Source organism: Acomys russatus, chromosome 1, assembly GCF_903995435.1.
Source record: "Acomys russatus chromosome 1, mAcoRus1.1, whole genome shotgun sequence".
NCBI lineage: Eukaryota > Metazoa > Chordata > Mammalia > Rodentia > Muridae > Acomys > Acomys russatus.
In genome coordinates this window covers 94,861,857-94,879,368 of record NC_067137.1, presented here as the reverse complement: position 1 = coordinate 94,879,368, position 17,512 = coordinate 94,861,857, and the positions used below count along the sequence as shown (strand labels likewise).

Sequence of the window (17,512 nt, the reverse complement as noted above, 5' to 3'; positions counted from 1 at the left end):
ACCAATTAGACGTGGAAGATAAAATGGGAGAGCTGACTCCTAAAAGATAAATGAGAACAAACCAAAACCAAAACCAAAACCAAATGGAGACAGGGTGAGAGAACAACACACACGTACACATAGGTGCCTGCAAGTGGAGGAGCACAGCATTCACAGAGCAGTGAAGTGGGTCCGTGTCCCAAAAGAGTAGTGGACAAGCAGTGGACAGCACAAGTCAGGCCAGTACATGGAAAACATAAAACGTCACTGAGAAGTAGATTGTATTTACTGAGATCTCTCCCCCCGCCTCTCTAAGATCCCCCCCCCCTCTGTTTTTTTGAGACAGAGTTTCTGTGTGTAGCCTTGACTTGCTTGGTAGACCAGGCTGGCCTCAAACTCACAGTGATCTCTGCCTCCCAAGAACTGGGATTACAGGCATGTGCTACCATGCCTAATTCTATGTGATACTGGAGATTGAACCCACAGCTTCATGCATACTAGGCAGATGCTCTACCAAGTGAGCTGCATCCTCAGCAGTTATAAGCTAGAGAGCAACATGGTAAAGTTGATGTTTTAAAAAGTTTGGAAGGCCAGGCATGATATCAAGCAGAGGCAAGCAGATTTCTGTGAGTTTGAGGTCAGCCTAATCCAGGCAGCAAGTTCCAAAGTGAACCCCTGCTTGGCACACGCCTTCGGTCCCAGCACACAGGAAGCAGAGGCAGACAGAACTGTGTGAGGTCGAGGACAGCCAAGGCTACACAGAGTAACCCTGTCTCAAAACATAAAAGCCAAACAAAAAAGAAATCATTTGGAGAACACTTAACTCTACGAATTGTTCTCTAACCTCCACACACATGCTACAGCATGGATTGCCCCGCCCAGACAGGAAGACAGGAAGGAAGGAAGGAAGGAAGGAACGAACAGAGGGAGGGAGGGAGGGAGGGGAGGAGGGAAAATAAGTAGGATCTGGGCCTGGAGAGATGGCTCTGAAGTTAGGCGTTAGCGTCTAGTCTATCACAGCTCACAACCCCCTCTAGCTCTCGCTTTCAAGCATCTGACACCACATTCTGAGCTCTGAAGGCACCCAGAGCATGAACATAAACTTCAACACACAAAGATATACCCTCACATATATAAAATAAATCTTTTAAATAAAATGTCTGTTTGGCTAAATACAAATTAGTACTGCCTAAAGTGGAATAGAGGGTAGGCACTGCCCAAAATACAACAGCATAAGAGAACTTTTTTTGATGTGACCAAAATCTATTATTTCAATACAGTTGTTACACAGTGGGACTGGAGAGCTGGCTCAGTGGTTACAAGCACTTGTTACTCTTACAGAGGCTCATAGCCATCAGGGAATCTAAAGCCCTCTTCTAACCTTCACGGGCACCAGGCAAGCTCATGGTACACATACAAATATGCAGGCAAAACATTCACACACACATTAAACAAATCTAAAAACAGTAATAGTTTAAAAAGTAACTCAGTGGCACATCACTTAGCTACATGAGGACACTCTGGGAGCAATACACTGGACTTGGTCCTCAGCACTGCATTCTTTCCCAGCACATACACGCATTTGTAAAGAACAAGGGCAAGCAAGATGATACCTGCTGCCAAGCTAATAACTGGAGTTTGATCCCCAGGGATGCACATGGTACAAGGAAGGAACCACCTCTTAAACGCTATCTTCTGATTTTCCCCGTGGACAATATGGCATGCACTTCCATCGCAAACACACAAAATAGGTAAATGTGGAATTTTAAAAGAGAGAGGAAGACAACTCAAGTTGACCGCTAGACTTGTACACACACACACACACACACACGTATTCAGAAAATCTTACAATCCCACTCAGGTTATTAACTTGGCAATAGCACCATCTTGCCTGCCCTTGTACTTTAAAACTGTAGGGGTTTTGAGAAGACTGCAGTACCTAGGATTGAATCCAGTGAACACAAAGCTACATAGTTCAGGTGAGTTTGGTTGATCTGTCAAGAAAGTCTAGGGAAAGGAGTAATTCTTGCGTATGTGTACTTTTAAAGATGTTCAAAGCTTTCACTTTTCCAAAATTTATGTTTTTAACAATGAAAATTCATGCTTATTGGAGTTTTAAAAATCCAACATCCTCACCAGATGTTGGTTACCCATGCCTTTAATCCCAGCACTCTGGAGGCAGAGGCAGGCAGATTTCTGAGTTTGAGGCCACTCTGGTCAATAGAGCAAGTTCCAATACAGACAGAGATACAAGAGAAACCTGGTTTCAAAAACCAAAACAAAAAATCCAACATCATCTGAATATACACAGCAAAAGCATCCCATTCTCTGAGCATGAGTTTCCCATACCGGATAGATCCCAGGTCGTGGTGTACTCTGCAGTCGTGAGTCCTGGGGCGGTAGATGGTCAGCCACCTGTGGCTCAGACCCAAAGTCTTTCAATTTTTGAAGCTGTTCTTTCTGTTCTCTGTAAACAAATAAAACTGCCATTGTACTTAAAGCATGTTTATAACATCCCTAAACAACTATGATTAAAACCAAATTTTAAAAATACACAAGAAAAACACCTAAAACCCTTACCCTAAACGCTATAGAGCCCATACAGCATAGCGCCCTGTGTAACACTCTCTTGCTTGTACACAACTAACCCATCAGCCATCTAAGACCTAAAATCATAAATTATCAATTATCTTCAAAGACTGATTCTACAACCTGCCTTGGAATTTCTCTTTTAACCAATCCCAATTTTTTTCTTGCTAATTTTCTCAATACTCTAAGTTACAAAATGGACTCTATGTGAAATACAGTCTTGTTTTAGGCTTTCACAAGAGGCTTGTGTTGTTTGTGGGGAGTGGTGAAATAGCTCCAGGTACTCAGCTGGGCTCGATCTGGCCACATGGCCCTGAGGCCATCATTGTCTTGCCTCCACTTCCCGCATACTTGGATTACAAGGTGTGTACCACCACACCTGCCTCTCACCTCAGAGTTCTTAAAACTTGAATTAGCTGTCATTATTTACAAAGGAAATATTTTACGTAGAAACTGAGTTTTTAAAGAGTTTTAATACATTTTAAGTCTGGATTCTCCCAAGTCAACAGGTAGCCATACGGAGCCATGGCTGACCATGTTAAATGGAGCAGTTCATCACAATCCTCACCACACTCCAAAGTTCCTCCTGGCCCACTTTCATTTATTTTTGTTATTCAACTGACCCTTAAAATTTTTTTTCCTTAAAAAAAACAAAACAAAACAAAAAAACAGTTCTATTCTGGGTGGTGGTGGCAATGCACACCTTTAATCCCAGCACTTGGGAGGTTGGGACAGGTAGATCTCTGTGAGTTCGAGGACAGCTTGGTCTACAAAGTAAGTTCAAGGACAGCCAGGACTCCTCAAAGAAACGCTGTCTCAACAAACAAACAGCTGGGCGTGGCACACCTTTAATCCCGGCACTGGAAAGGCAGAGGCAGGTGGATCACTGTGAGTTCAAGGCCAGCCTGGTCTACAAAGCAAGTCCAGGACAACCAGGGCTACACAGAGAAATCCTGTCTCAAAAAAAAAAAAAAAAAAAACAAACCCAAAAACAAAAAACAAAACAAAACAAAAAAAAAACACCAAACCAAACAAACAAAATCCCACCAAACCCAAAAACTTTCTTTTTACAGTATTTTTTATTTTGTATGTTTTGCCTGCAAGTAAGTCTGTGTACCATGTGCATGCAGTACCCATGGAGACCAGAAGAGGGCTGTGGACCCTCTTGGAACTGGAGCTACAGACAATCGTATGTGTTGGGTACGGAGCCTGGCTCCTCTGGAAGAGGAGCAGTGCTCTCAACCACTGAGCCATCTCTGCAGCCCCACTTGCCTGACTCTTAAGAGCCTTTAGTTTACTACGTGGTTTAGATGATGAGAACACTCACCACTCTCTATGCTTAAAAACAATACTCTGTATTCCTAAAGATTAATTATGCATTCATTCTTTTATTTTAATCCTTAGCTAAAGTCCCTTTATTTTTTCTTACAATTTTCACCTTTAATATTTACAATATCCAGTACAACCTCTCCAGAATTTTTACAAATGTCTCTTTATATACAGTATTGTGACCCAAATGGACACAAAATACATAGGGCTTATTACTGGCTCATATAAATTTTGCTTATGGTATTCCTTGTCTTTATAAAGCATAATATAACCTATGTGTCCTCAACTATGATCACTATTATCCACCATTCCATATGTTTTGATTAGATTTTGTTGCCTAGAAGAGGCTGAAGAAAAAAATGAGAGAATGAATAAGCAAGCAGCACCTTTCATCCAGCAATTCTATGCAAAGCAACAATGCATGAAAAGGTAATTTTAAATAAGGAAAGAAACTGGCAGTTTAGTAACCAATCACCAACCAATTTTATGTTCTCCATAATAACATAATTTTAGAGTCAGAGTTCAAATTCCGAGTTGTACTTAATAGCCAAGTGGACCTCACAAGTCTTAGTGCTGTTTGTGAAATGGGAATGATATTTTTTTTTCAAGCCTTTGGACAGACAAGGTTAGGATGGGAGGATCAGTGCAGTGTCCAGCACAGAGTTGATATGAATTTAAAGTGCCCACAATTTAAAGCAAGTAGCTCAGTGTCCTCAGCAAGCCTCACATCATGCTCCCGAGTCATCTAGGGGACTGCTTCAGACTCTTGTACAGCCCAGAGACCCTGTTCCACCGTCTGGAGCCTTGTGTCTTTCACTTTTACCTACAGGTATGCTCGGCCATCATATTTTGCTAGTACTAATGTTTCAGTTACCACTGCAGTTGGTATAACTCACAAATAGAGACCAGAACTGAAAGATGAAGCAAACACATTAGAATCTATCAAAACTTAACCATTTATTTTCTCAAAAACCTGTTGGAAAAAACAAAAACAAAAATAAAGAAACCTTACTATTGTAGCTATATGAGGAACATTACATCATGCCCACACTGTTGACTTTAGGTTTTTTTTTAAAAAAATTCAACTTCACTAAGAAAATATGGGAAGAAAAACCTGCTTCCAGTTAAAATCAAAGGTGAACATCCCCAAAACACAGTATCAGTCAGAAAAATCTGAAGATGCTCCCAGCTAAACCATTTGTAACTCCAGCAGAGAAAAATAAAGCACCTTCCACCAGTACATCAAAGACTAGAGAGTTGTGAAGCCTACCAGATCCAATGCCAAAGAACAGGAGCTGCCTACTGAAAACAACAAAGGCTCAATATACAAAGCCCCATGAAATCCAGAGTCCTGAAAGGTTGAGGCTTAACACTTGAGACATGCACACTCAGAGCATGCCAGCAACATACCTACAACGGCCAAGAACAGCAATCAATTTGCACATCCTAGGACATATGTGTATAATTAACAGTTTCCAAACCACCCATCCTAGCCACAAAACAGCACTGAATAACCAGAAATATAAATTCAAAGTATAAGAAATAGGGTTTAAAGGATTCCATTAAAACACTTCATTTAGGCAGGCAGTGGTGGCGCACACCTTTAGTTCCAGCACTCGGGAGGCAGAGGCAGATGGATCTCTGAGTTTGAAGCCAGCCTGGTCTACAGAGTGAGTTCCAGGACAGCCAGGACTACACAGAGAAACCCTGTCTTGAAAAAATAAACAAACAAACAAACAACAAAACACCACTTCATTTACAAAAGAGCAGCATGAAAATGTTTCAACTAAAAGAAACGATCTTAAGGAGTGAACTTACCGAAGCATTTTCAATTCTTGTGCAGCTTTCAAAATGATTTCGTGCTGCCTCTGACTGAGAACCATTACCCCTCCAAGGCCTTGGTCAGAGTCTAAGTTTGTATCGGAACCCATCATTTCAGAGGAATGATGTGAGGATGGCATATGCTCCGCCATGGGGGAATGTCTATCCACATCAGAAGGGTACCATCTGTCTGACAACCGTTCTCTTTCCCAGTCCATTTTGTCAGGAACATAATCTCGCTTTTCCCGCCATGTATCTCCTCCTCTTTCCGGATATTCTCGAATCCTCAACTCACCCCTATCACGAAAATCTCGGTCATACCCATGGTCTCGATTTCTTTCTTCTCTCCATCTATCATCCCGATATCTATCCAAAGGTGGAAGAGGTGGGAGGGGTGGTAAAGGTGGAAGAGATGGAATATCCCGTTCACGAAACTCTGATTCTTGTTCATCCAGTGGTCTCCCATAATCTCTGTCCCACTCATTATCCACATTTCTATCATATATATCCATGGGTCTTCTAATCCGATCCACATCTCTGTCTAAGTCCCTGTCCATTTCCCTACCATAACCCTCATCCATATCCTGATCTCTTTCCCAATCATCCCACCAAGGGCCTCGCCTGTCTCCATCATGAGACCGAGATGGTGGCGCTGAGAACCTGTCCTCTCTGCTGTACGGATCTAGTGTGTCATCTTGATAGTCACGTTCACACTCTCTCCAGTATCTCTTCCTATCCCAGTCATCGAGTCTTTCTCGCTCAATTGGAGCGCTTCTACCATCTAACGGGAACTCTTCATGTCCTCTCTCTTCTCCTCTATTCCATGGAGCCCTAGAAGGTTCATCTCGGTGATAAGGATACATTTTCTCCTCACCATCTCCTGATTCTGGCCTAAATGGAACTCTATCATGACCAAAATCTGGCCTCCCTAGACCCCTCTCTCGACTGCCTGACCCCCGAGGTGGTCCCCTCTCCCTGCTCCCAGATCTTTGGGGGGGTACTCTCTCTCTACTTCTAGCCCTTCGAGGAGGTCCTCTCTCCTGACTACCAGCACTGCGAGGTGGGCCCCTTTCTCGGCTGCTGGCTCTATTGTCCTGGCTATCTTGTAGGCCACCTGGTCCTTTATCCCGACTGCTTCCAGACCTCATCAACACCCTGTCCCGGCTGCCTTCTCCTCTGTTCGTTTTCTCACGACTGTCTTCTCTTCTACCCATCATCTTATCATGGAAATCTTCTTGCTTGACCAGCCCTGGACCTCTACTAATTGTCTGTCCACGACCTCTGTTTACCAGTCCTTTATCCCGTGTATCTTCCACTCTGTTTTGCCCAGGGCCTCTGTAGGATGAGCCTTTATTGCCTTCTAATCTAATTTCTCTGCTGTCTGACTGCAAAAGCTCTTTCTCTTGGATGTGTTCTGAGTGGGGCAAACCAGCAGCCAAAGGTTTGAAATCACTGTCTGCAGTCAATCCTGCTGCTCTCCCCTTCATGCTCCCTACTTTTGAGGAAAAGGTAGATTGAGTAGGTACAGGTTTATTTGCAAGGGATACAGGCTGAATAACACCTTGGGCTTTGTCCATTTCAGGCTCCATACTTTGAGAATTCTGGTTCCAAATAGAGGGCTCAATAGGCCCTTCCGAGACTTGGCTTTCAGGTGGCTCTTGTTGAGAGTTGCTTAGATTCTCATTTGACTGAGCCGCCTTGGTATCCTTGACATCTGCAGCAAAGGAAAATGCAGCTGATTGCATTTTAAAATTCTTCTGCTGGTTACTACTTGTGTCTGCTAATTGTTCTTTGTTTCCTGAAAGAGATTCTGCTTGTGGCTTAGGTTGCTGCTGATGCGGCTGTCCAACAGTTGTTTTGGGGCATTTCCACTGTGGTCCACTCTGTCGAGGACTTAGGGATGTACTGGGAGTTATATAAAATTGAGATGCTGGACCCCGGGGAATCCTTCCCCATTTGCTTTTAGTGCCCTCTGCTGGGTGACTTTCATATCTGGGTCTTGGCCCATCGGGGCGAATTCCTTCAAAACGAGGCCCTTTGGGTCTCGGTCCTTCACACCTTGACCCTAAATCCTCAAATCTTCGAGGACCATCAAATCTACAAGTAAAACAAAAGATATTACTCAAGACAGTAAAGCAGGAAAAGAAAATTCTCCATGTAGATTATTTAAGGCACTCTTGCCTTAAGACTTTGTTTACAGCAGTGACTCAGTCAATTAGCAAATCCCACGTCACCTATCAGAAACTGAATGTTAAGGCAGCAGTGCTTGGAAGATGTTAGGTCTAGATTTAGAAATCATGTCATCATTATCTAACCTACTTCAACCAATCTGCAGCAGGTACTGATCTACTGAAATGTTAAAAAGCAATTTTAAGTACTGTGCTTTGATACATGGAATAGTCCACTCCTTTTTAACAGAAAAAAAAAAAAAAATTCCATAACCATGAGTACTTTTAGAATCAAATTATACTAAAAACCATGAATGGAACAAATAACAGGAAAATACAATATAATTATAAATATTTTTGGAGTTGGCACTAAAATCTTGAGTAACAAATGTCATACACACACACATACACACACACACACACACACACACACACACACACACATTTTGAAAGTGTTCTTTGAAGTTTTTAAAAGTCTGGACAGAAATTTGTTTTCTATAGACCACTTTTTAAAGAAATATTACTTACAAAAATAAAATAATTAAAAAAAAAAAAAAAAAAAAAAAAAGAAATATTACTTCCAATAGGAAGTATGTTACACATAAGACATAATAAAATGTCGTTGGGGCCCTCAGAATCAACAATCAAATAAAAAATATAAGCGTAGATAAAATGTCAACAGGTTAAAAGGCAGTAGGCAGAGAATACCCAGGTGAGAGGAGCACTGCCCTACAAAGGGCTTATAGGGCAGAGATGCTTCGCTTCAGACTTGAAAGGCAACTTCTGAGATGTCAGTGTTGATGATGACAGAAATAGTATGGCAAGGATATAAGCAATGTAGGAGGGAAAAAGGCAGAAAAACACCTATCATCTTTGGAAATGCAAATGGTTTAGTGTGGCTGAAGCAGAGGGAGCTGGAAAAGGGTAAGTAGAAAGACAGCATGCAAAAAATTAAGGCAAAGAGGAGGGCAACTGTCAGTCTCCAGAAGAGCTTATTTGTTTGCCTTGTACGGAAGGCACTACCATGTGCCAATCTCCAATACTCATGCCCCCTTCCAACTGTAATCCAACCTCCCCACTTTCAGTCTTACAGTAAACGTTTTCAACCTCTCTTGTAGCTAGAACTTGCACCAAGCTCTAGCAAAGGGACTGAAAATGACATTCCTCTGGGTTGTCCCTTTTCTTCACACTTCTCCTTTTAATAATGCTTTCAAATTAACTACGCCGCACTATGTAACTATGGGCAATGCACAAAAGGATGGTGAAGCAAACAATAAAGAACCCCAGTTCCTAAGCACGTATAACCCTGAGAGAACACATTTCTAATCTGTTAAAGACTTCTGCCTTTGGATCTCTGTAAGGTTGATTAACACAACTGGTAAATACAGAGTTTAGAATTACTTTATAACTGCTTAAGAGTGACTTAATATATATAAAAAAAAGTGACTTAATACAGCCCAACTTTTAAAAGATTAGTTTCGAAAAATAAATAAAGGGAAAACAAGTTTCCCAGAGTAATTGATCTTGTTTGTTTGAGATAGGGCCTCACTATGTAACCACAGGTGGCCTACAGAACTCATCATCAACAATTTGGGAAGAAGAAAGTAACAGCAATATAACGACTAATAAGAAAATGTAAAAAAGATCAGTGAGTGACATAAAGCAAGTTAGAACTGGCAACATTTTGTAGCAAGTGGGAATTAAGTAAGTGTGGAAAAAGAAACAATTAGGAAGAAGGCAAAATTTATGGTTTAGGTGACTAAGGGGCAATCGACACTTTTTATGCCTGTAATGAAGGGTTCTTCTTTCACTGTGTGGGAAACAAATGAGTATTAAAAGTAATTTCAGCAAAATATTTAGCTCTCAATCTCTGTCACTTGGACTTTGCTAATGTAAAAGTCTTGGTTTCAAAGGGAGGAACTACTTCTACAGCAGGAAACGAACACTAATTCTAAGAAGTGGAAGCTGAGACTACAGTTTTACTTTGAGGTTCTGAGTCAGCAAAAATGGAGTGTATTGCATGGGTTGGGAGTAACTGATCCTGTCTGAGACAGGGTCTTACCATGTACTCCAAGCTGGCCTAGAAGCCATGGCCGTGCTAGTCAGTGTAACTTCTGAGATTACAGGTGTGTACCACTACATTCAACTAATTCTAGCTTCTGGGAGGACACTGGGCCACCTGAGTAAAAAGTATGTTTGAAATGTAACAGAATCTTCAAGACAGCTGTTACTACTTCTATGCCCCACGATTAAAGTCAATGGAGGGGCTATAGAGATGGCTAAACATTTGTTGTCCAAGTATAAAGACAAGTTCAGAGCTCCAGCACCCACTTACAAACTGGACTGGGAGCTAGAGACAGCTCAGTGTTTTAGGACTCGCTCTGGCAGAGGATCTGAGTTCAGATCCCAGCATCCACATGGTGGCTCAGAACTACCTGTAACTTCAGCTCTGGGGGATCTGATAGCTTCTTCTGACCTCTGCAGGTAAAAGGCAGGCACAAGGTCCACATACATCTATGTAGGCAAACATTCATACACATAAAACAAACAAACAACAAATAAATGATGAGTGGATATGGCAGTCTACTTGTGCACAGGAGGTATAGTCAGGAATCTCTGGGACAAAATGGCTAGCTAACTTAGCCAGATTAACCAGCTCTGGGCTCAGGGAGAGACGCTGTCTCAGTGAATACAAATATGAAAGAAAGATATCAGCTTCCACACACATACCACACATATACCACACACATACCACACACATACCACACACACACCCATACATGTGCATCCACATGTACATCACACATCATTCAAAGACACCCACAAAATAAAACAAAACAGGCTTGGAAGACGGCTTAGCAGTTAAGAGTGGCAGCTGCTCTTACAGAGAACCAGAGCACCCATATCAGATAACTCACTGCCACCTGCAATTCCAGTTCCAAGAAATCCTCGTCTGGCCTCCACAGGCACACACATACATATAAATAAAAATAAAATACACAACAACAACAATAATAGAATGACAGAAGTCTTGACCCTCTCTGTGGGTCAACAAAGAATCAGGATCAGCTAAGATGCCTTCTGAGAGTAAACATAGTAAAGAAATGGTGGCCAAAAGAAACTAGGTACAAGGACAAGAACTAAGACCATATGACCAATTGTAGAAATAAGAACTCTAGGGGTGCCAGGCCTAGTGGTGCACACCTGTAATCCCAGCACTCACAAAGGCAGAGGCAGGTGGATCTCTGAGTTCGAGGCCAGTCTGGTCTACAAAAAAGGTCCAGGACAGGCAGGGCTACACAGAGAAACCCTGTCTTGTAGAGTAAGAAGAAAAAGCACTCTAGGGGTTGAAGAGATGTACTGTTTTTGCATGTACTGTTTTTGCAGAGAACCTGAGTACAGTTCACAGAATCCATATCCACAACTCACAAATGCCGATAACCCAAACCCCAAGATATCCTTTGGCCTCATATGCATATAACCGTGCACATAATTTTTTAAAAATTTGAAAAGAAATCTAAGAGTTATGAGTATTTCTTAGTTCATAGTTCAACACTATGTACTGGAATATATGTAAAGATATGAACCAAATATATTTGGTTCATATGTTTTCTTTTATGTCACCTACTAGAAGATGTGTTAGCAATAAGCTTTATATGCTAGTATTAAAGCTACAGGGCATTAAAGAGTGTGATCAGCAATAAGTAAACACTATGCCAAAGACCTCTTTTTGGGAAAAGGATTTGAGTGGTTTTGGTTGTCATACTAAGTATAAAAATTTCCCTATGGACCAGCATAATCAGAAACATGAAAAAGAATTCTGAGAAATGAAGTTCATCTTACCTGCCTGATACTTTATAAACCTATCACAAGAAAGTAGAACATACATAAACCCACAATAAAGAGAAGGTAGTCAACCAGAGTCTTAGGTTTGATGCATTTTAAAATTTCTGTATTGCTTTGTCTTTATAGACAGAGTCTCTAGCCTAGGCTGACCTTAAACTCCTTATGTAGTCAAGAATAACTTGATCCTCTTGCCTCCACCTTCCCAGTGCAGGGATTATAAACAGGCAGAGTCCACCATCATTCCAGTTTGTGGAGTTGCTGAGAATCAACAGAGCCTCTACATGCTAGAGAAATATGCTGCCAACTGAGCTATATCCTTGGCCCTTGTTGTTAAACTCTGGAAGAGAAAGAACAACAAAATGTTACAAGCAACAACTTTCAAAAGAACTGTGCTGGCACTGGAAGAGGATAAAGTGACATTGTGACAGCTGCCTGCGGAACCCCAAAGGGTCAAGATTCCTAAGTATCAAAGATGCGAAGGGAAGACAGAAGTGAAAATGTTTATTCAGTTTTCCAAAATAAAAGGTGCAACAAGCCATTCAAGTGTGTAGTGGTCTTGGATGGAAAGTGCTCGTAATCTAGGCCTGGAAGAAAGAACCAAGGCCAAGGTAAACAAAGCTGAAGGAAAATCTGAAACATAGCACCCAAGCCCTGCTCTTCATGAGGGACTGCTCAGAGCAGGAAGAGCCAATCATTCTGTACCAGAAATCACCACCTTATAAAAAGAGGTTTATTCATCAGAGATAGCATACCATCCTAGAGTTGGACTGGAAACAAATTTCAATAGTGTGGTTATCACGTGACATTCAGGGAAACAAGTTTATGGCAATGAAAATAGTTGAAAGGGCTGAGCACTGTACCAAGAAAGCACTGATAAAACCTGTTTGCTCAACTCAGTTTTAAATTTAGACCAATATGGCCCAGTAGGAAAACTCTACTCAACTACTAGATGACTAAGAGATCACCAACGATGGGACATGCATCTTTTAAAAGACCGTATACCTTTAAAAAAAAAATTTTTCACAGGGCGTGGTGGCGCACACCTTTAATCCCAGCACTCAGGAGGCAGAAGCAGGTGGATCACTGTGAGTTCGAGGCCAGCCTGGTCTACAACTCGAGTCCAGGACAGCTAAGGCTACACTGAGAAACCCTGTGTCGGAAAAAAAAGCAAACAACAACAACAACAACAAAAACCCAAACAAAAACAAAAAACAAAAACCCAACATAACCTCCCATTACCTTCTCTTGCCCCCCCTGCTTCCAGTGAACCTCTTCTTTCTAACCATGCATTACCTGTTCCTTCATAGCCATGTGTGCATCCTATTGAGTTTAATTAAGACTTCTTGGACAAGCATACATTGAGGGCTATTATCAGAATGTTGACAATTGAACAGTGGTGTAGTCACCAGAGCTAGAGTAGCGGTTCTTAACTTGTGGGTCATGACCCCTTTGATGCTCTACATATCTGAAATTTACATTACGATTCCTAATAGTAGCAGAGTTACAGTTTTGAAATAGCAATGAGATAATTTTATGATTAAGGGAACCATAACACAAACTGAACTAAAGCACTGAAGCATTAGGGAAGTTGAGAACCACTGGGCTAGAGATTCAGTTAAGAGAACTTGTTGCTCTTGCAAAGGAGACATGAGCAGTTACCAGAACACATACTGGGAGTCTGACACCATCTTCTGAACTTTGAGAGTACCAGGCACAGTGGATCAGGTGGCACATGCCTTTTATCCCAGCCCTTGGGAGTCAGAGTCAGGCTCTGAGTTCCAGGCCAGCCAGAGAGACACTGAATCAATCCCCCTCCCACCTCCAGTAAGTACCAGGCACCATGTAGTATGCCTAAATGCAGGCAAAGCATACATACATACATATAAAATTTAAAATGGACCAAAAGCAAAGGACATCATTAGCCCTTAGGGTTCAATCAGGTATAGAGTTTTAGTTTTAGAAAAAAAAATTAATAGTTCTAGCTATATATATAAAACATATTTTATGAGTTTTTCTTCTGGCCTACCTATGAACAAACAAAAATTTTAAGTGAAAAAAGAATAGGGACAGCAAGTTAGCTCGGTAGGTAAATGTGGTGCTAATAACCCTGCATGTCATCCTTGGACTTGTATGATGGAAGAAAAGACCCAATCTCAGCACATTGCCCTCTAACCCCCAGTCCTACACAATAGACACAATAAGCACAAGAAAAAAAGAGCAATGTTGTATATTATCATGAACTATCATTTAAGTTTACAAAAATTGAAATCTTAATGATTTTCCCCCATATTTGAAACACTTCATAATTTCCTTATACTAGGTCTAATTATTCACATTAAGATTAATTTGCCTTAATTATGCTTTAAAAGACCAAAGTAAGGGCTAGAGACATGATTCAGAGGTTAAGAGCTGCTCTTCCAAAGATTCTGAGTTTAACTCCTAGCAACCACATGGTGACTCACAATCATCTGTAATGTGATCTGGTGCCCTCTTCTGGCGTGCAGGCATACATGCAGGCAGATCACTGTATACTTAATAAATAAATCTTAAAATATAAACATAAACAGACAACTACAACAGCAAAAAGAATCATCAAAGAGAATGGAACTAGGGTAAAATAAACATTACTTAAGAACTGCCCAAAATATCACACTCTGCTTTGAGGCTTCATTAAGCACAATGTGAACTCAAAACGTCCATTTCCTGAGTATAGTAATAAAGGGAAGGAAACGGACAGATAAAGCTGTCTCTGCCTCTGCTGGGATTAAAGGCATGCACCACCATCACCACACACCCCCACATTGGCTCAGAAAAAAACTTTTTAAAAAGAGATTTATTTCTTATGTATACAGTATTCTGCCTGCAGTACACCTACACACCAGAAGAAGGCACCAGATCACATTCTCGATGGTTTGCCCCCATGTGGTTGCTAGGAATTGAGCCTAGAATCTTCAGAAGAGCAGCTCTTAGCCTCTGGACCATCCCTCCAGCCCTCAGGAAAGACTGTTGTTGTTTGTTGTTGTTGTTTCTCTGTGTAGCCCTGGCTGTCCTGGACTCCCTTTGTAGACCAGGCTGGCCTCGAACTCAGAGATCCACCTGCCTCTGCCTCCCAGAGTGCTAGAATTACAGGCATGTATCACAACACCTGGCTTTTTTTTTTTTTTTTCCTGGCCTCCTCCCCCAGAAAGACTTTTAACACATATTTTGTCACAAGAATTTGGACCATGACAATTTTCTTCTATGATTTTATGTGTCAAACTATTTGATAAAGTAAATTTACACTTAAAATGCTTGTTAAAACTTCAAATGTTTTCCACCATCCTTTCAAATTCTTCTGTAAAACTTAAACTAAAAAGGGATCACTAAACCTAGATTGTCAACAATGTCACCTTTTCTGCTATAACTAGGGGTTAAAGTAAATAAATGCTACATACTGAGAAACCTGTAATACATATGATAGATGAAGAGCTGGTTCCTAGAATATATTTTTTTAAACTTCTATAAATCATTAAGTAAAAAAGCAGTCTAGCCGGGCATGGTGGCGCCCGCCTTTAATCCCAGCACTTGGGAGGCAGAGGCACGTAGATCACTGTGAGTTCGAGGCCAGCCTGGTCTACAAAGCAAGTCTACGACAGCCAAGGCTACATAGAGAAACCCTGTCTCAAAAAAACAAAACAAAACAAAAAATGCAGTCTAAAAAAAAAAGTCCCCTGAATTAGCATTTCATAGAGAGAAAGTTTAACCCAGTGATAATCAAATGCAAAGTAGTATGGCTCTCCTAGTATCAAGAACTGCAAAACTCCAACTACTATCACAACTGCAATAACCATCCTCCAAGGTAGTTAGCATTTCAGAAGTGTAACAGTATTAAGAGTTGACATGGAGGTTAAAAAAAATACTAAAACAAAATACTCTGAAATAATACAGTTGAAAGGATAAATTGAAACACCTTTCTGAAAAAAACAATTTAACAATATCTACCAGTGTAGACCATGTACAGACCAGACTCTACAATCAAGCATTCCAATCCTTTAAGTAAACTGGGATATAGCCACACAATGGAAAACTGAACAAGAATGAACACACAACATGGATGAATCTTGACAGTAACAAGTCAAGTGAAAACGAGAAACTTAAAAAGTACAAACAGTATGAAACCGAGCTACACATACAGAATATCTAAACAAAAGCATACACATGCATTCAGGCACATGTCAATCTATATACTGCACCAAATGATATACTGCAGGCCAGTGAGATGGCTCAGTGGGCACTTGCTGCCAAGCCTTATGGCCTGAATGCCATCCCTGAGAGAAAAAGAGAGCCAACTCCCACAAATTGTCATCTGGCCTGCACAGCAGACTGTAGCAAGTGCATATTCATACACATAAGATAAACAGTTATATAATTACACTAATAAATGCAACAAAGACACATTTCAGAGTTTTAAACATAACTGAATCAATATTAGAATACACAGATTATGATAAAATCATATTAATGGACTATTTCCCAGAAATGACTGTTACAAATGACACAATCTCACAATATAATATCAAGCAAAATATACAATATTCAAAGGAGTGTGTAAAGTATTATCCCATTAATAATAAAGCTCAAAAATAGGCAACCTGTGGTGTAAAAGACAGTACAATGGTCATCTTTGGGTTGGGGGAAAGACTAAGAAGGGGGTTAAAAAGGACTTTTAAAAAATTTGTTCTTTTTATGTGTGTTTTACCTACATGTATGTTTGTATACCATGTCCAGGTTTTGTGCCCATGGAAGTCAGACAGGGGGCCCTTGATCACCTGGAACTGGAGTTAAGAATGGTTATGAACCACCATGAGTTTTGGGACTAGAGCCCAGGTCCTCTACAAGAGCAACAAGTGCTCTCAACTCCTGAGCCATCTCTTTAGCCCACTGAGGAGGGCTACTTAAACACGAGTCATTTTTATTTCTTGACTTGTAGTGATGACATGAGCATGTCTTTGTGAAAATTCATAGTGCTGTATATAATAACCTGGTACCTTTCTATATTTACTTCCAATATAAAGTTTCATTATTGAAAAATACAAGTTCTGGACTGGAGAGATGTTTCAGCTGTTAAGAGCACTGACTGCTCTTCCAGAGGTCCTGAGCTTGTTTCCCACAACCACATGGTGGCTCCCAACCATCTATAATGGGATCTAATGCCCTCTTCTGTCATAAAGGCATATATGCAAATAGGGTACTCATATATGTAAACTACATAAATAAATACATATTTGAAAATACAAGATCCGGGAAACTAAATTCCACTTATGTGGCAGCTAACAAGCACAAGGACACTTATCTACAAGAACCAAAGAAGTGAACACACACAGAGTGTCAATACTACCACCCTTGGTGTGCAACAACACAATATACTGTGATACGGTTTTGTCACTTCACATTGAGAAACCTTCAGAGTTTAGAAAGCTGCCTCAATCTGGATTTCTGCAAATCTTCAATGCATTTTACAGAACGTATAAATATTCTACTGTCATGTTTTTTAGTCAACCAGTTTAGTTCCATTCTAAAAGCTTGTCTTTCTATCAATTTTGTCATAGAACATTTTTTTCCAGTGTGGCTTCCCATATCCTTTGTTTTGTTTTTGTTTTGTTTTTCGAGACCGGTTCCCTGTTTAGCCTTGGTTGTCCTAGACTCACTTTGTAGACCAGGCTAGCCTTGAACTCACAGCAATCGATCAACCTGCCTCTGCCTCCCCGAGTGCTGAGATTAAAGGCATGCACCACCACGCG

General features: G+C 40.8%; 1 protein-coding gene across 1 annotated transcript in view; it reads right to left on the bottom strand.

Moving 5' to 3' along the window:
• Ylpm1 (YLP motif containing 1) overlaps positions 1–17,512 on the bottom strand; it is a 72,644-nt gene that overhangs the window by 30,031 nt on the left and 25,101 nt on the right. Inside the window, exons 5-6 of the mRNA XM_051149322.1 lie at positions 5,716–7,815; positions 2,329–2,446 (exon numbers count right to left, since the gene is read on the bottom strand). Of these exons, the coding sequence (XP_051005279.1) occupies positions 2,329–2,446; positions 5,716–7,815 (2,218 nt within the window). The remainder of the gene's footprint in view (positions 1–2,328; positions 2,447–5,715; positions 7,816–17,512) is intronic.